Consider the following 19,951-nt stretch of genomic DNA (forward strand, 5'->3'; position numbering starts at 1 on the left):
TGTACTGGGCCTCTTAATTTTCATTTCACAATCGAAATAATATCCTTATATAAATATAAACCTGTGATTAACATATTAATGAAAAATTGTATGGTGCAGTTAAAGCAGAATTGCATCACATCAGGAATTTTTTATGTCACGTCAGTAATGGAATTTGCAGAAGAAGGAAGTAGAGCCCATACAATGAAAGTTTCTTTTCATTGCATGGAATTATAGAGCAAAAGCTTCGATGGACCATGATCTGAGCCAGAAAAGAGCAGGGTCAGTGGCTTGTCCTTAATTAGATTGCTTAGGCTTAAATTGTTGAGCTCTCTGCTTGACCTTGTAAATGAAGTCTAATGTGTGGATTCACATGTGCATCGTGCATGATAAAAACAAATCTTCAAAATGCACATCTGAAGCAAATAACTTCTGTTACTCTTTAGAATAAATAATTTGATAAAATATTAACACCCTATTAAAACTTTTCAGCAAATCATAGGGTAGCAGGAATCTGACTACTGGAAAAAAAATCAAGTAGTAAATGCTGTTGATGTAGTGGAAAGCATAGTTATAAAGGAAGATTTCAGATAGGTATTGGGATAAATTAAAATGCTCATCTTTGAGGCAGATGTCTGAATATTCTGCCATATGTTGATTCTGGATGATATGGAGATATTTTAACGCTGAATCTGCGTACTATCTAGGGACATACTTATGTTCTGTGAAATAACAGGCACATGGTCTTCACTATAACCACAACTCTCATTTAAATTTATCATTATTTAATATAATGACAACCATTTTTTTTATTGTTCTGCATTTTTAGAAACAAATACAACTTATGTTCAAATAATACTGTTTGCCCTAAAATTATGAAGAAAAGATTAAGTCACCACTTACTTAGGTAGCTTATGGTAGTGCATTGACCCTTTATATTCCAGAAGAGTATCCTGCATACAACTGTTTGACTTGGCTGAGACTTGACTAAGATGACAAGTATGTTTTTTAGGTGGCTTTATAAATAAGAGCTTGAAACATAAGTTGTATTTGGTGATTTAGCCTCTATCAACATTCCCATTGTTACTGGTTTACAAAGCTTCAAATATCTTTAGGAGCTGCGGTGCTTTAATTTCAAGTTGTATTTGCATCTTAACAAACACAGGTATTCACTTGGCTAATAAATATGATCCTCCAGTTCTGACAGCATCAGCAGTGATGAAGAAGAGCTAAGAACACTGGGCAGTAGTGGCAGTGAAGGCAGTACTCCAGAGAACATTGGTCCTCCTTTCCTCACGGATGAAAACAGTTGGTACAACAAATGCAAAAGGGTAGAACAGAAGTATCGGCTTGCATTGGAACAGAAGGTAAAAGATTAGTTTTGTGTTGGGGTGATAGAGCCAAAGATGGTCACCAACCAACTGGTGAAATACCATTTAAGTAAAGGCAGAAAAAATATATTATATATTATTTAGCTTCATGTAAGTGGTCTTCAATTTTATGATCCTCAGAATATCTGAAGTAATAATTGCACTGTCTTTGCTCTCCGATTAGAGGGAAGAGAAGTTTGGGAAGGGGGGAACAGAAGAAGAATAAATAATTCAGAGGTCAGATTACAGAGTATAATGTAGAAGCTTTATCTCCTTTTTCCAATCTCAGAGTTACAGACAGTATATCTCTGAAGCTGTTAGGTTGCAAACTTGAAGTGAACATGACTCCACATTGTTTATTGCTGTACACAGACTCCCAATTGAAGGCTTTTATGATGGTAATAATGTTAAACTTTAACATTTAGCCTAACAGTAAACAAAGTTATCTATCTAGGAATGAAAAGCAAAGCTATCTTCTCAGTAATACTGAGATAGGTTTTGAAAATATATATAGTTTAAGACTTGCTTCAAGCTGGAATGGGAAAGGAAAGAAAGTAAGTTTGTTTTTGATTGGAATAGTTGATGTGACATATTGAATGTCATCCTAGAAAGCAAAGGTAGGCTCTCCCTCTAACCTTCAAAAGACTCAAAGTTGAAGGGAAATTGTAATGTATGTCCAAACTTTTAATTATTTCAGTATTTTTAAAAGCAAAATGCTTGTCAGTATATTGTAATAGCATATTAAAACTACAGAGATCTGTATTAGCTAATGGCAGAGAGGAGCAGACTTCATAGACACTGAAAAATAGTGCACAGAAAAAGAAAAGAGGGGACAAGTAAAATAGAAATGGAAGAGAAGAAAAATGGTAGACAAATAGCTAATGCTTTAAAATAACTTTATTAGTATTTTAGTATTATTTTTCCTAATATCAGAATGTGACTTCCATGAAACTCCCAACACAATAAACCGTATGAAAGGCTGAAACTGCATAAAGATGCTTGGAGGTGTAATTATTTCCCTCAGTTTAGGGAATTAGAATCAGAAGATTATCTCTCTGCCTTTCTAGTTTCTACTGTATGGGGGGGGGGGGATGTGAAGGGACAGATAGCATCTAGAATGGATCTTCTAGCAGTTAGTTGCGACTCAGTGCATTAACTGTGGTAAACACTGATCAAAGTCAGAAAATATTCATGGTTAGTGTGCTATCGCCACCCCAACAGTCCATGAGGCTCAGGATCATAACCAAGACAGCATTTCATCCATGTTTCCAGACAAAAACATAGGATCAGTTTGAACACGTGCACACAAACACGTGAAGACTGTAGAATATTTTGTTTAAATGAGTGTCATTAGCTTTGAGGACCCATTGAAAAGAACAAAATAGTTGGATGTTTTTTTTTTGGTGGAGTTTTTTTTTTTTTTTTTTTTTTGGGGGGGGGGGCAAGGAGGGGCAAGGGGGCACATCTAACTTGTCCAAAGAATGGAGAATATCCTATCAAAGTTGTAACAAACATCTGTAGAAAGGACATTGAAACATGGTGTCCAAACGCGCTAGCCAGAATTACAAAGTAGTTCTCCTTCTTACCAAAGCACAGATACCTTCTGTGGCTGTAGTAGCAAATGGAGGTTTTGGTTTATTCGTGAGTCTAAGATCCAGAAGCATTTCTATTCTGTGGAACTTTGTTCTTAGGCACAAATCTGATACTACGTATTTCGAATTTTTGAGCCATTATTGCTACATTATTCTTCATAGCATTCCCTGAATGAACTACCAGCTAACACAGTCTGACTAACTAACGTGGTGGTGAATTCAAGTCACCTTTATGTTACAACTGTGAAAACTTTGGGGTAAGCAATGCAGTTTTCAAAACAGTAGCGACTCTGACAGCTGTTGACACTTTCTTAATTGTCCTAATTGTTTAGGGTGCCTGTGGGAGATCTGTAACAAAAATAACTTTTAATCACATAGACAGAAAATTTTTTCATTGCCTAATCTTCATTTGGGATCTGCCTGCCAAATTTTTCTTCACTTCAGCTATACTACTTCTGTTCTATGGTAACTTGAATAAGTGACCATTAAGGGGTTACAGCTTTTCTCTCCCTTTCAGGGCTCTTCTGGTGGCAGTAAGTTGCAGAAATATTCAAGTTGCTCACAATGCAGTGGGTAGCAATAATTACTACCAACTAATCAAAGGCAGAGTGTTTTCTTTTAAACAAAAGGGCCTTTCTCACATCTCTGTGTTAGAAAATTCAGTGTTTATGACAAGAAGACGAAGTTGAGAATAGTGTATTTTTAGTGACTGGCATAGTGAATCTGATACATTCTTCTTTTCCTCTGTCGCTGCTCACTTTGCACGTACAATCATAAATTCCATTTGGGAGTCTTAAGTATATGTACTACAGTTGTTAATACCACAGGTGAATCATTTTTACTAGGGCCACAATATGACAAGTGATTGGATTTCAGATAAGATAAAGGTACCTGTATCCTCTGAATTGTATGAGTGGTAGGATAGGATCAGATATTATTTTAGGAAGGTAAATCCTAGCATTGCTTTATTGGATCAACAGTGCTGTGCTGGTTTAGACCAAGGATCAGTCTGTCCTACTATCCTATTTTGGGTACTTGCCCAAAGTAGATGTGGAGGGAAGAATAAAAACAAAGCAAATATATATGCACAGTTTTTTCCTCTAGTACTCTGTTGGCTAACCTGTTTCAGCTCAAGGACTTCTTGAAGCTGATATTATATGTCTGTTTAATAACCTATGAGGAGTCCCTCTTCCAAATATTTGTCAAATATCCCCTAGACCTCTTGCAGGTTTTTAGCATCCGAACCTTTTTTTCTTTTTTTGGCAAAGTGCTATGCATATCTGCCATCTGTTGTGTGAAAAGCCACCTCCTTTTCTGTCTTTTGAATTTGGTTCCTGGTAGCTTCGTTTCATGGTGCCTAGCTCTTGTGTTCTAGAAAATTACGAACAGTCAGTTGCTTCCTGCCCTCTCAACGCCACCCTAGAGATTGTCTTTTCCAAGTTGTCCTTTGTCCAGATTAATGAGTCATTGTTTACACATTTGTTAGTTATCTGCAAGTTATCTTTTGCCTATTTTGGCATGGTATAAGCTGTTCCTTTTTGTGTAGTAAACGCAGAAATTCTTTGTGTACTGTTTATACTGGAATTTTGTACACTTTCACTGGTGGGATGATGCATCTGCATGTCATTATAGATAACAGGTATTTACTGTTCATAGTATTTTGTTACTGATACTGATGTTTCTCATGTAAAATCTTTTTTCTTAAATGTTTGACATTTCTGGGAGGCAGAAAATTTGCTTATGTCCTAACGTATCATTAAGTACTTTCAAAGCACTACTTAGAGCTCTGGGGAGTAGCTAAAAAGTCACAATAGCAGTAATGCTTGATGGGACAGAACTAGGCACTCTAAGAAGCTCTCAAGATTCCTTGGAACTTGCAGTGAAACCAAAATAAATTCCTATCCCATGCAGTTCTATCCACTCTATATTTATACATAATGTAAGAATCACAGAGTAGTTGGATGCTGTGGTCAGAAGGCACCTCAGGAGATTGTCTAGCCCAACCCCACTGCTCTAGGAAAAGTAGATGAGCAAGTTGCTTGGGGCCTTGTTCAGTGAGGCTATGAATATCTCAGCGATGGAGAAGCCCAAGCCTGTCTAGACAACACATTTCAGTGTTCGTTTAAACTTTTTTTTTTTCCTGTTTAAATGAAGTTTCACACTTTTCAATTAGTGCCCACGGCCTGTCTTGTTTTCACTAGATACTGCTGAGAAGTCGGATGCTGTCCTCTTTACACCCTCCCATTAAGTATTGATACACAGTGGTGGGATTGCCTTCCCGGAGCAGTCTTGGCTCTTTTTGTATCCTCTCATATGAGAGATGCTCCAACACCTTAATCCTCTTCACGGTGGTGAATCACCATATTACTAGTTTTTTCCTGGCCAGCAAACATGATACCTGTGTACTTAATACAGCAGGACACCTGTTCTGTGTCTTTATGAGAACTACTTTATTTTTCTTCATATTGGCACCTGTGAAAGCATATGTTTTCCTCCAAGCTTCAAGGAATGTGCAAAATTTTAAGGAATATAGGCTAATTATATCCAGCTTTGGCTAAGAAGGGCTGTTGATAAGAAGTTACTTGTATCTGAAATGCTGAGGCTGTGCTTGAAGAAGAAAATGAAATAGTTTCTTAGTATTGTAAGCAGATGTTACACTCTTAGTGACCATCCTGCTATCACAGCTGCTGATAAATACTTGCATTGTGTATTTTTGTAAATAATCGTACTCCAACTACTTTATCAGTACTGCCCCGTATCTTTTATAGTATCATGTGGAAAACTGATAAAAATGCATATGCATGTTCCAGCTATACACATCCAATGTTACTAAAGTGACCTTTACGAGTTTTCCTACCTTATACTCTCCCATAGACAAATCTTAACATCAATAACTTTCTTCTCTGTCATTTTAATATGTAATGTCATATTGCACCATTCTGCTCTAAGAAAGAGGTTTTCAAATACACTGGTTTTTTTGATAATAATACTGGACCCCTTTCATTAACTATATGGATACATATAGCTACATTCTTCTCTTGTCTTTCTTGCACAATATCTAACATCTTGCATCTGTTAAGTTGTCGAGTCCTGATCTTTTTCTTGTTCCTGTGATTGCTTTATGTTTCTGAAAACTGAACTAATGTTTCATGCTAGTGGCATTCCTCTATTGTTGTTTAATCTGTTTTTCTATTCCTAGTCTGGAGTATAGGTAAATACAGGATTTTCTCAGTACCTATTAGGAAACACCTTGCTAACCTTAAGTCATTTTAGTAGTCAGTTTAAAAAAGAATTAAAAAAAAATAGAATTGTATACATTTTAAACCAGAAAACCTGAACGTACATAAAGAAAACTTTTCTGGTTGTATGTTCTTTAATTCTTTCTAACACTTTTATTGCCAGGGTTACCTTGAAGAACTGGTACGGCTCAGAGAAAACCAGCTATCCGAATCTGTCTCACAAAATAAACTGCTGTTACAGAGAATTGAAGATATGGATCTAGCCCATAAAATGGAGAAGGAACAGCTGGAATATATCATTGTGGAACTTCAAGACCAGTTGTAAGTTAGTATAATGGAGAAACGTTGTTAAAGCAGTATTACTTTATTTATTTAAATATACAATATGAAGAACTTTTGGTCCTGTGGAAATGAGTCAAACTTCTTATAGAAATCAGTTTGTTGTAGCTTTTGTTTTTTTCCTGACAAATCTTATATTCAGAAATCCTTCCCCTGAAAATAATGCAGCAGTGTAAGACAGAGTAATTCTAAGCTTTTTTCTGCAAATCTGAAATTGTTTAGAGTAAACTTCCTTAAATTTTTGACTTTTTTTTTTTAAGGGTAATATTAAATCTGAAAGTAATAAAATATGAAGAAGATTCTAGGAAAAAAAAAAACTTTTTAAAAAGGTAGGGAAGCAGGAGAGGACAAAGCTATTTATTTTCTTTCTTTGTATAGGTTCTATTTTATCTGTGTGGGTCTTAGACACAGTAGAAGTTCATCCGATAACCCTAAAAATATTCAGTCTGATGAAACAGTTTTCTACTTACCTTAATTTTTAAAGCAACATGAAAGGCTAAAACAACAGGAAAAGGCTTAAATCTTTTAATAGCATAAGTGACTCTTAATATGGTAAATATTTGAGTGTCTTATGATCCTTAGGTAATTTATCCTCATAGCCCTGTCTGTTGTGTAAGACAGTACCTTCGTTTTTCAGAGACACTCTCTGGCATTGTTTAAAGATGGACAACTTGCTGTGAGGTGATAAATTGCCACAGTAGTATACAGCTGCAGTAACTGTATATTCCATTCTGTTCATGTCAAATACAAGATAAATAAGTTTATCTTAAATTTGGGGTATTTTTTATATATCTGAGCCCTGAAGTAAAATGAAAGTGAGATGTGTCCTTTGACATAATGCAGAATGAGGAGAATATAAAGACGGCTTAGGATATGTAGGTTCCCTGTGCCTAGGGTCTCACAGAAGGGCCTGTTCTATGCAGCAAAACATATTTCTGGCTTGTAAACAGTCGTGTGTCCCCCCCCCCCCCCCCATCTTGTGGGAAGTCATTTTTTGCCAGTGCTTGAAATGGTTCTGTGAAAATCCCCAGGATACAGCATTTGCATTATATTTATGCCACAATTACAAAATCAAAGGGAAAAAAATAAAAATTTTTCCCCTGAGTAGTACTTTTTTTTTCCTGATCGTATGTACACTTTTGAGAGATACTTGTTTTAGAGTTCTTTAATGAACTTACTGATATAGCTAATGACTCTTTATATACTTTTTGGCCTGCTTGAATATTTTGGGGGTAAGGGCGGGGTAGGGAAAGTGTTACTGGGAGTGGAAAGCGAGTTCATTTAAATCCTGATATTTGGAAACTTGGAACATTCAGACCTTCTGTCCATTTTTAGCTGAGCTGTGTGAAATTTGACTGTCGCAAAGATCTCAGATCTTTGGGGTTTAATTTTATTTGCTGGCCTTCTTAATGTAAAGGCTTAAATTGTGGAGCAGTTCTGTTGTATCTTGACAGTGTGTTCTTGTATAGCTGTTTGTGAGACCCTGCAGTAAGGATCCTGGACTACGCTACATAATTGGAGAGAGAAGTATGAGCAGAGAGTGCCTGTCAGATAAACTCTTCTTGAAGTATGTTAGGAGCCCATAATTCCTCATGTGGGAGAGGGAAAGGAAGGAATATTTCTAGCAGGTTTCTAATGGTGAACATCAGACATAATTAGCATCTTTTAATCATTCTTTTTTACTTGTGGGTGTTTTTTTTTTTGTTTGTTTGTTTTCCCTGACCAAGGATGAAGTGCTGACCTGGCAGCAGAATGTTCTATCACTAATGTATCTGTAATGAGGCATGAGTATTGGCCAATTGCTTTTTATGGTCCAGCTGTTTTAGAACAGTGTTCATGGAATTCCATACCTAGTGTTTTGCTCTCGTGCCATTTTTAGCATTTTGAATTTGTGAATGTATTCTATAATCTTTCTGGATTTTTTTACCGGCAGCTAAGAGAAAGTTTGGGATTGTAATTCTGTCTGAGGCATATCACATTAATGTTTGTAAAAATACATTGAGATCTGATTTGGGATCATTTTCTGTGTAATGGAAACTATTATAAATAAACATTCTATATTTTGTTTTTAATGTTGCTGTTCTCTTCCACTGGCTGTTGTCGCTAAGGTAAAAGGTTCTACTGTTTCAAATTTTGTTTGTTTGTTGATGTTTCCAAAATTGTATTTCAAAGGCGTGCAAGTCAAAATATTTTACCTATTTTCTCAATGAATTAATGGATTTGGGCAGAATCTGAGTCTGTTTAGTCTGCTTCCAAAAAAATAAAAAGTAGAGGGGAGTGGAGGTTTGACTTTCTTGGCAGTATAGATTGTTATTGTTGCTGACTTGGAAATGAGATAACACTGGTGGTCAACAAGACCTTAGGTTATAAACTAGATTACCCCCATAGAACCTTTTCCATGTTCATATTTAATAAGGCAATTTGATGTAAAGCACAGAATGTATACAGAAATGGGAAGAATTTAAGTCATTTTTGTCTTAGACTTGCTATGAAAAACTTAATGGTCTACAGTTTCAGTATTCTTAACTTTGTCTCTCAAGCTTGAGTATCCAACCTACAAAAAACAGTTTTTAATCTATTTAAAAGCTATTTCATGAATCTCAAGAATACTTTTTTTTTCTTAAATAGTGAAGCTGAAAATTTGACAAATTAGTTATTCACAGGAGAAAAAAAAAAATGTTTCTCAACTTAATTGGATTTCTTAATAATATGCCCAGTCATCTGAAGGCTAGATGTCTCACTTGGGCAAACTGATAGCAAACCAGGTTAGACCATGAAACTGCAATAGACCACCTGATTATCAGTCAGATATATTTAAACAAATGCACAGCTCTTGCTCTTTTACCACACTCAGTATCTGCAAATGAAGTGATTGCCTGGTGATTGTCAGTTGTAATAAGGGCAATGGAGGCATATTCTGGCTTTCATCTGCTTCCTTGAGAAATGTTTGCTGTCACTGTTGCAGTGAGGGCATTAATATTATGGTTCTGTTACTTCTAAAGGTTTCCAAAGCAAAAGACAGATGTGGTTTTGAAGATACTTGCAGTCATGTATAAATAGTAATTGGAGCATTTGGTTTGGGATTCAGTAGAGCTTACAGAAGTTGTACCTGTGACCCAACTTGCATCTTAGTGCCCAAGCTGATGGGCACTATTATATATATAACTACTAATCTATACTGCTACATCCTACCATTGGGCCTGGTCCTCTCGCTGTTCATTTTATGGCCCAGTAAACAGCACACTCTATGTACGTGGCAACTGGCTACACCAATTTGAAACAACCCAAGTCTGGTTGTACGTGGGGCTTACAGCAGCTCAGCGTTAGAGATCAGTGCTTTTGGCTCCACTCTTCTATAAAAATAGTCTTTCTTACAATTAGGGTGGAGCAGTTCTTAAATGAATTGCTTAAAATTAACAGCTTCCAGGAGGACAGCCAAGGGAAGCCCATGATCCTTGGAGTGTCTAACTGAAGGAAACAGTTTGGTTTTCATAACGCCCAAAACACAATGGGAAAGAGAGATCGAATCATCAAGGAACTGGATCCTGGAGTATTCAAAATCACAAGGGCAGTCATTTCTTCTTCCTCTAAGATCCTCCAGAGAAGTGTTGGATGCATCTTGGAGCAGTAGTCTCCAAACTTTTTTTGATCACCTATCCCATCAGTCAGAGGAGTGACTGGGCAAAATAGGAAACTGCCCGTAATAACTTTGCATTATAACTCTTCATCTCAGCTTACCAGGCTTTTTCTTTTTCCCCTTGGGCGATTCTTGATCTTTCCTTTAGCTTACACACTAGCTGTACCTAAGTCGAAATTTCTCTTCTGATCTTTGCAAATTTAAGGTTTAATTTGAGATTCTGTATCTGAAATTGATATTTATATTTTAAATATTGATATATGATTACAAGAGGGATTCCACCAATTTCCTGAATAGCGACTCATCTCCTGGGTAGTGACTCACTGATGTTATAAAAGCTAATCACTTTACCAGAAAAAAAAATTAAATGCTAAAGAAAAAGGAAAGCATTGTAAACAAAGGTAAAACTCAACGTTAAATGCTTCACAACATATATCTTTTTCTGCTGTGATTTTGTTGTAATGATCAGAGTGATTTGCAGTGTTTTACCAATATTGATTTTCTTCTGATGTATTTTTTAGGTGTTTATGCCAGCGTGCCTGGTGTAAGATGGTATGACTGCTTTGTCCCAATGGGTGCAAAATACATACTTATATAAATATGTATATGAAAATATAAAATATATATATATATGTATAGTATCCCATGTATCAAAAATGTATTTCTTAGCTTGGTCGGTTGCTCTAACGTTTTATAGCTCTCTGTTTATCTCCCTCTGCTGTTTCTCCCCACATCACTGTTTTGTTCTGCTGCTTTGTGGAGGGGTATGTGCAGGGAAGGAAACTCGAGGAAACTCTTCTGTGATTGGAGTTCTGTCTTTGGTTATGGCACAAATAAGACTCAAATTAAATTGTAGGGACACTCATGTTTCACGTTGTATTAAGCATGTCTGTATAATTAAGAACTTCTTGTATGATTTAGCAGATCCTAAAGTTAGATTTATTTAATTTGTCTGGCTGTTACTTTGGAAATGGTCGTTCTTTTCAAGGCCCAGATAATGCTTGTACTGCGTTCTTTAGATTTTAATATACCTGTCTGATAGATTGAGCGATGCAGTTCCTATCTGGATAATATCAATGTCTTTGTAAAGGCCGTAAATGGCAGTTTAGTTGCAACCCTGAGAGACTGTTTGCAACAGTGACACTGAAATTAGAGCAAATGGTCTGTGCATGTTTCCACTTCTGAGCGGTGCACAGCCTGCTGCTTACGCTTCTCTGTCTTCCAGGTATTGACTGCTGGAGTACACGGTGTTCACGTATTTTTCAGCACTGCATTGAGCTCAGGCTAAGATACCCTCCCTGCCTTTCAGAAAAGTACATTAGCTCATTCTCAGCAGCACCTGAGCACAGTCATAATCGTTCTGAGAGCAGCATGCCAGAGTAAATTCATGCCTGTTGAACTCTAGGCAAAATGAGCTTCTCGTTGTTTGAAATACACCGTGTCCTAACAGATCTATTTTGGAGTTAGATGAACTGTAGATTAGAGGAAGATGTATTCTTTGCAGCAGAAGTGATTCATTTCCAAAGACAGTTCATGCCCCAGTTAGTCAGAAACTCGCTTATGACAGTAGTATTGGTGCTTTTTGTCCATTTGTCAAGGTTTGGTTTGGAAGAGCCTTCAGAGTGCTGCCACAAATGCTTGGCCCAGGAGCAGGCAGAGGAAGGTCACTCACACGTGGGGGCACAAGGTTGTAGAGGATGTGGGCTGTAACCTTTCTGTCAAGGGCAAAGCAGAGAGAAGCTCATCCAAGGAGGTAGAAACAGAAGGGTCTTTGAAATCCTAACCAGCGGTTTGTGCCCCCTCATGAGTAAAACTGTAAATGTGGGTTGCCTGCTTTTGTAATCCTCCCCCAAAAGCTAAATCATCTAGAGAAACGGGAAAGTTGGGGCACTTCTTTAGCACTCTAACCTTTGTTTTCAGATAGTCCTCTTGTAAGGCTTTTCTTTAAAAAAAAAAAAAAAATACATGATTTGCTCAACTTCATAAGTATAGTAAATCCAGGTTGTTAGAACTAGAATATTAAAATTTATTGTTTGATCTATGTGGTGAATTTCTTTACTAAAACTTCAAACTTGAGTGTTAATTCTTCTTTCCTTTTAAAGCTTTCATGGATCCTCACTGTCAAACCAGAGTTCACGTTAGCCACACAGTTATTTGTAATGCTGTCCTGTCTCCCCTAGGTTTGCAGCATCAGTTTTAAAACCTTATTATCGCAGTCTGGTCTGTTTTCAGCCCCTTGTTTTCTCAACTATTACTTTTTTTTTTAAACTTTTGAAACATAGCTTAGAAAAAAATCTTGCACATTTTGACAGATGGCATAACAGTTTAGTGTATGCAGTGGTTTTGATCTTGTTTTTGAGGAATTCTTTCCTTTGAAGTTTGCTGCATTACTGTATATATGCCTCCTCTGTTGTGCAAAGGCGTGGACAGGCAGCAAGAAAAGTCCTGCTTCCAGCGAGGCGGAAATCTGCCAAGACATGGGAGTTTTCTTTTTGCTTGAAAGTGTAACAAGGAAAAGGTCTACAGCTGGGTGCAGTACATAGATTTCCTGCAATACAGAGTGACAGAGTAAAGAAACAGGCAGAATTAAACAGAATTGCAGCCAAGACTCAGACCTGAGGGAGGACACAGCATTCTTAGAACCCAGAGGGACTGGAGGGTTTCTTGTGCAGCAGGAAACCCAAACTTTCTGGATTGATAGCCGCCTGAAGAAGACTTAGTATGCAAGATGCAGTTGATAGGGAGATAATTCTTTTTTAAATTCTCATATTTTAATGTCTGATTCTGAACTTTTAATTAGTGGCTTGAAAAGGCTTATTTAAAAAAAATATATATATATATAAAAGATAAAGGCTTTTATGTTATTGGTGTCATCAAGGACGAGTAGTGGTGGTGTATCTGCAGGAAAATGCTGGCTGATTCTAAAATGCAAAATACTCTGTTTTGTTAGGAGTCTTTCCTCTCTTCACTTTTTTTTTTTTTTCCATATTCTTTGTAGTAGATTTGAGAATCTTACCTTTGAGGACTTTCCTTGGACGATTTTGCATACTTACTACCATGCTAATGGCTCTGTGTCTACCTTCTCTGTATTTCTAATATGGAATACTAAAATCAGTCTTTATAGTGGCATCCTTTCTCTTTTCTTCCATAGCTACGCTTCCCTGGATAAAGGCATTGTAACTAAAGTGACACAGCAAGAAAGCTTTAAGTTAGCAGGACATTAGCACTATACGCATTCCAAATTCCAGAATTTTTATCCAATGGAGAATTTAAAGTAAGGCCTTTCCAATTGGTAATGAAAAGTATTGAACCTTTGAGGACCTCAAGGCAGTGCTGTTGCTAATGATCCATATTCCCAGTAGGGAAACATATTGTATGGATTATGGATTTCCATCCTCAGTTAACATTACCTGAACTGTGGCAGGAAAAAAAAAATATTTTCTTTGGCATAACAATGCTAAAGAACCTGTACAAGAAATATAAATTTATTCATTTTAATTCCATTCCAAATTTAACTCCAGAATTATCTCACGTCTAGAATAGGTGAACCTGAGACTTTGATTTCATAAAAGGGTTTTTGAAATTTGATGCTCGCACTGTGAACAGAGTGGATAGATATCAACTAAAAATAGGGTAAGCCAGTTGTAATACGTATTCAGCAACTCCTTGAATACAAAAATGGAGACAATTTGATCTCCATCTGCTTTACCCATTTAGATAAATAAACTTGAATTGCTGTTTGCTTCTGAGATTCCAAATTATTCTTGCTTCATTTCTTTGCTCTTGTATTCATTTACTAGAGGTTTGCTTCTTGATATTTATAGGGAAAACTAGTAAACAAGAGGAGTTGAACAAAAGTTTTTTGTATATTCTTCTAATGTGTAAAACACAAACCACATGAAGTTTAATACCCAATTAAAAAGACTTTAAATGTCAAATAGTAAAAATATACACAATTTTTGTGTGCTAGGTTAGTATGGTGAGTATTCTGTTTGCAGAGATCACTTTATCATTGACATATAGTATCAATCTATTTTAAGATTGTTTAGACAAAAAATATTTAAATTACCTTAGATTGGAGTTTATTTTGGCTGTATTTTTTCTGATTAATTTAAATCAATATAAATTAAGTTTAATCCAGTAAAAAGGAATAGGAAAATACATTGTATACTTTCAGAACAAGATTTAAAGTTTTTATAAAATGAAAATAGTTTGACTAGATGAAAGTAGACTTAACCAGTGTGCATACACACACAGTCACAGAAATGTATTTTTTCTTTTAATTATGGATGACATTTGTAAATTTAGGATACAATATATTTTTTTCATTCTTTGATATTTAGTTTTAAGGCAATAACTTTGTGTCAGGATTTTTTCAGTGTTTTGTTAAAGTAAAACATGAGATAAGTGATTTCTTGAAATGCTTAAAATAAATTTTAAAAAATGCCCGAAGTCATAATGAAACAAATACAATGTATTTTGTTAACTGATTTCTTGAGCAAGAGGCTTTTACTAGCTGCCTTTCTTTTTGGATGGCAAGTGGTTGAGATTTAGTCTGACCTTTTTTCTGTTTGTCCTTAAGGTTTACTTATGCAGCCACTTAACATAATGAAGTTTTTCCTTATTTTGTTATCCAAATTATGAAGCAGATAATACCTGGAAAAGATCTTAACTGTCCTGTGTTCAGAGCTTTTTTATTTTGTTTTGCTTTGCTCTGCTTTCTTCCCCTTCCCCTTGGATCAGATTTTCATCTTGCATTCTTTTCATTCTGTGATTGCCTTAGACTCTGAAGCTACTTTTTTTTTTTCCAAACCAACATTTTTTTTTTGTCCTTCAAAGTAAGAGAAGTAGGAATCAATATTCATATTCACTTTTTTTTTTTTTTTAAGTTAGACCCATGACATTCTAAAGGAGTTTATATGCTAGTTTTGGCAAGTAGCTTTCTATATAGAAGATCCATCTTTTGGTTATAATGTTGGATATAATGTTCTATTTTCCAGCAGAAATGAACTGACAGTTGAAGAACAGAATTAAAAGCTCTCCTTTACTTTTTTTTTAATGGTTTAATTGCTAGTCAGGTTCAATTTTTTATTTTATTTTTTTTCCCTTCAGTCAGGACCTAATATCTGGGAAAGTTGTTTGGAATTTGCCCGACATCCTCCTCCAGAGGAACTGGGCTTGGTTATTTGTCCAAGGAAAGGAGGAGATGTCCATCCTGCACTGCTGTAGTATGTTAACGAGCACACGCAAATTGCACTATAGTGTGTTTCTATCCATTCTGGATGATGTCTGTATTCTGAAATAAAATCTCCATTGTAATTAGATTACAAATCAAGAGTCAAGCTGCAGCTATAAAGGTCAAGGAGATCAAAAGCTGTATAAAATTGATGACGGTAATTTTGTTGCTGGAGGATATGTTTCAAGACATCTAGGGAATATGAAAGGAGGACTAAAAAGGTTGCTGAAGAAGCATCAAGGGAATCTTCTGTGGCACAACTCAGTATCATTGCTGTTAACACGAAGATCTGTTGGCCAGTCAGAAACAGTAAGAAAACTGGTGCGGTAGGACATGCCTGCTTTTTTTTCACTGCAGCGGCTGCCATTAGAAAGTCTGCTGGGAGCTAACTACTCTGGCATCAAATTTGGGGAATACTGTGTCTGTGCACAGGGCACACACCTGAGAGAGGTGATATGTTACAGCATCAAAATCCACTGGTAAGTAACTCATTTTCATACCTGCTGATCTAATTTCTCAAAGTCCAATGATATACCAGTCCAGACACCTCACTGTCTTGCTACACTGCTGACAGTTTGAGTTCCCTTTTATTTTAGAGTTGCTCTTGCAGATTTCAGTTATATCCATGTATGCTATCAATTTGAGTTTGCATTCCATGTTTCCTGTCCTAAATAATGGTTTTAAAGCTTGTTCTTTCTTATTCAAATGTTTTTATTTTTTTTAAGCTTTTATTTTCACTTTTACTTTTCACTACTCAGGTAGTTCTTGAACTGGAGCATTCATCTGATATAATTCCCTTTCTTAGGGAATTAGTCTGTTTGGTTTATTTCCTGTCTCCATCTGCTGGTAGGAGGGCAAATTGCCAACTGGACTGGCATTTTCTGGATTTGGAGAAATTAAACTTGCAGGTAAGAAATTACTGGTTTTTCGTAGGTATAACTAGAAATGGAACTGACTTTTTTATTAAACAAAAAAAATCTATGTAAATGGATCTTTCAGAGACAATGTCTGCCCATGACATAAACCCAGGGCTAATTAGAAATGGTATCTAGCTAAGTGAGACCAGAGAAATGGTCGTCAAGATGAGGCTTTTCTATATTAGCTCTATTTACACTTGAGATTATTATTTTTTTAATTTATTTTTAAATTCCCAGAGGTAAATATCATTACAGGATAGTAAGTAAGTAAAGATAATCACCTTTTTATATCATTTGCATTTTGTGTACAGGAACCCTGTGTGCGGACTGTATCCTGTTCCCATCTCTCCACTATAAATGAACAAAACGAATCAGGTCACATTTTAAGTTACAGACGTTTTAGATGTGTTAATTCAGAGGGACAATTTCATGTCTTTCTGAGAGGGAACTGAGCTGCCAAAAGCAATGCTAGTGCAAATAGAACTGTGGGATTAGCTCATGAATTAAATTTTAAAGGTTTCTTTAAAAGAAAAAAAAAAGCACTATTGTTTTGGAGATCCATTTTTGGAATAGCTCCTACATGATTGTACCAGAACAACTGAAAGGGCAGCAGACTGTAGATCAGTAATTTGTTGATTGCGTTTTGTTATTGTGCATGTACCGTACATAATGGTATTCTGCTTGTCCTTAATAAATCATCTCAAAAACATAAGTCATGAAATAACCATCCTTCTCCACTAGTGTTCATTTGCTCTGTCTTTGTAAGGTACTCTCCAGAATATTTACTTGCTGATTTCCTCAACTTTGATTATCTTGATGTCTATAAGAAGATTTCACTGCTCACTTTTCCCTACTCCTTAAATACACAATTTAAGCACTGCAAGTCAAAAGCATGTGGAGATGGTTCTGTGAGCAGCTGTACAAACCTGATGTTAGTATTCTGGCTGCTCCTGTTACTCACTGGATGAAAGCAAGTTCATTGGATGAAGAACTTGGCTTTTTATACTTACCGTCTTTCAGTACAAAAATAGCAGTTCAGTAATCACTTCCAAAAAAAATTAGAAATGTCTTCTCTCTGCCTGCCATTTTTTTTAAAATGTTTTTCAGAACTTCAAACACAATATGAAGGTATCTTATAAAAATATTTGTTGGGATAAAGACTGCTTAGGGCAAAAATGTTGAAAGCAGGAGAAAAATAATTATTTTGTATCTGTAGGTCACAAAAGAGAGCTGCTGCTACTTTTTGCCAACACGATTGTAAAGGAATGGAATCGATTGTAGGTAGATAAGATATCACGTAGTGGATGTGGGGAGTAAGTTCCCAAGCATTCAGAAAGCCAAGATTTTTTTCATGTCTAGTCTAGGTGGTATATCATAAATTAGTTTGAGCCGTCTGCTCTCTTTTGAGTCCTTATCCTTACACATTCTCCCTACTCTGCATAAAACTTTCTGCAATCCACAGTCTCACCAGGATGCCCTGTTAAGCCATATCTCACACGCTGCCTTCCGTTCAAACGGAGTCATACTGCTTTTACCCCTGTGTTAAATGGCTTAGCATATCTTATCCAGGCCTTATCTGGCGTCATCCTGAAATCATTACAGCCACAAAACCACTATGAATAGAACAATATTTTATTGAATTTATATATAAAATTAGAGCTGTATAGTTTGATCTTCAATATTATTCTTAGGATGTTTTAGGGATTTTGTTCTGTTTAAGTGATGCTTAGAAGTTATGACAAATCTGTGCGTGGAGTCTTGCTTGCTTGGTCTACAGCTGCTTTTCAGCGGGTACTTCTTGCCAGTGTTTCATTCTTTGGAGCTGAGGCGGTAGAATAAAATCTGTTCATACATAGGCCTTTCCAGTTTAGTATGTTTTACTGCAGACCTGCTTTCATTATTTTATATAGAATATTGCATATAACACTTTGCCACAGATTTGAAATATATTCCATTTGAGACCCAGAGAGTTCAGTAGTTCCTTTGTGTGTGTGTGTGTGTGTGTAAATTACGGAAAATGCTAAATTTGCATTTTATTCTTGAATGTTTTGTGAAATTTATAGATGTCACCAATATCTCTCTTTGCCTTTTGTACCTTTCCACCAATTCTTTGTTTCTTATTTTTGCTTTGAGTCTTTATTCTAATTTTTCCTCAGAAAGCTCTTATGTAGCAAACTTATTTTGCTATACTGGCAGATATATAAGTTTCAATAGTAATATTCTTCTTTTGGTTATACAGCCTGACATTAAGCATGTGGAGAAATGCTCTAATCTTCATTGCACTCATTGTGATTATGAAGAAAAGCCCTACTTGAGCTTTTAAAGTATTGCAACCTAGAGCTGATCAGCACTAGTTACAATGCTGGCATTCTGAGGAACAGAGCTCTACTGTAGAAATTTATTCTGCCTTGGATAAAATAAACCGTTGCCTTTTGAGGCTTCTTCCAGAATGCCTCTTAGAACCAATCTTTAGAGTAGGGGAGCACTCAATAATATAGAGCATCATTTTTCACGTCGATTGTTTGGACATTCACACGCTTGTTTTCACTAAACTGTGATCACATTTCCTTCCTTTTTAACTTGTGTGGTAAACCTCTTTTGTCTCCATTTCTTCCCCTTTTTGAAAGTTTGTGGCAGTATCACTACTGCTTTATGATGTCTGGGAGTTTGAGAATGATGTAAACTGTGCAGTTTAATACTTGACTCAGGAAAGAAGTCTGGTTAGTGTACGTGAATTGTTATTGCCTGCGTTTATCTTGAAAGAATAGCTGTTTGCAAACTGTGCAATAGCAAGTCTTTGCAGCTAAATCTTGTGATGTTTTAAAAATGGCTGCAAGAGGACAGACAACTGAATAATTTAAAAGGCTGAAATAATAGGTAGAAACTACTAGCATCTGCTATGAGTATTTTCTCAAACTTCCTATTGTCTGTCTTGCTATTTTATAAAAGCTGAATGCTGTGTTTGGATTGATTTTTATGTATTCAAAGTTATTTTTACATATAAAATAATGTAATAGGAGAAGTTATTTCTTTATCCCACATGGTGCCTGTTTCCCTTCCTGAGCATGGTGGAGAAGTTTAAGTTGTGAACTCCCGGTACTGTCTTTAAATGTTATTGCTCTAAAATCCTTGAAAGAGTTTGGTTAGGCGTTGCTTCAGATTTTTTTTCCATGCAGCAAGGATGAAATTTCAAGTTACCATAGCATGAGGATTTATGGAGCAAGCCTTGATATAGAAAGTCATGTAAAATACCAAAATTCTACTATTAGCAACTTGTCTGCAGATGTGTAGTTTTTTATCCTCCTCACTCACCGTATTTCTTTCTTAGTAACTTAGCATAGCTGCTGATTTGTGTGGTGATAATGTATAGGAGTTGTCCAGATGGGAATTTACATGTATGTGTATGAGTTTGCATTTAGTTACTGTGTTCATTGTTGCTAATATACACTGGGTGTCCTGTTAGGAAACGTCACTGAAAGCATGCAAGCCCTTCTGGGTCAGGAGGTCGTGCAGCCTAGCTATCTAACCTCATAATGACTTGCCAGGTCAGTGGTTCAGTTTCCTCAGGCCAACAAGCCTTTAACAGACCTGTTTAATGTTCAAGGTACCCCATGGGATTAGGGAAACACCGCAGGGAAGTGA

The 19,951-nt window shown here is 36.1% G+C and overlaps 1 protein-coding gene across 1 annotated transcript in view; it reads left to right on the top strand.

The window, feature by feature from the left end:
- Positions 1–19,951, top strand: part of RUNDC3B (RUN domain containing 3B) — a 51,486-nt gene that overhangs the window by 25,150 nt on the left and 6,385 nt on the right. Inside the window, exons 7-8 of the mRNA XM_066991679.1 lie at positions 1,178–1,346; positions 6,344–6,501. Coding sequence (XP_066847780.1) covers positions 1,178–1,346; positions 6,344–6,501 — 327 coding nt within the window. The remainder of the gene's footprint in view (positions 1–1,177; positions 1,347–6,343; positions 6,502–19,951) is intronic.

Source organism: Anser cygnoides, chromosome 2, assembly GCF_040182565.1.
Source record: "Anser cygnoides isolate HZ-2024a breed goose chromosome 2, Taihu_goose_T2T_genome, whole genome shotgun sequence".
NCBI classification, from domain to species: Eukaryota; Metazoa; Chordata; class Aves; order Anseriformes; family Anatidae; genus Anser; species Anser cygnoides.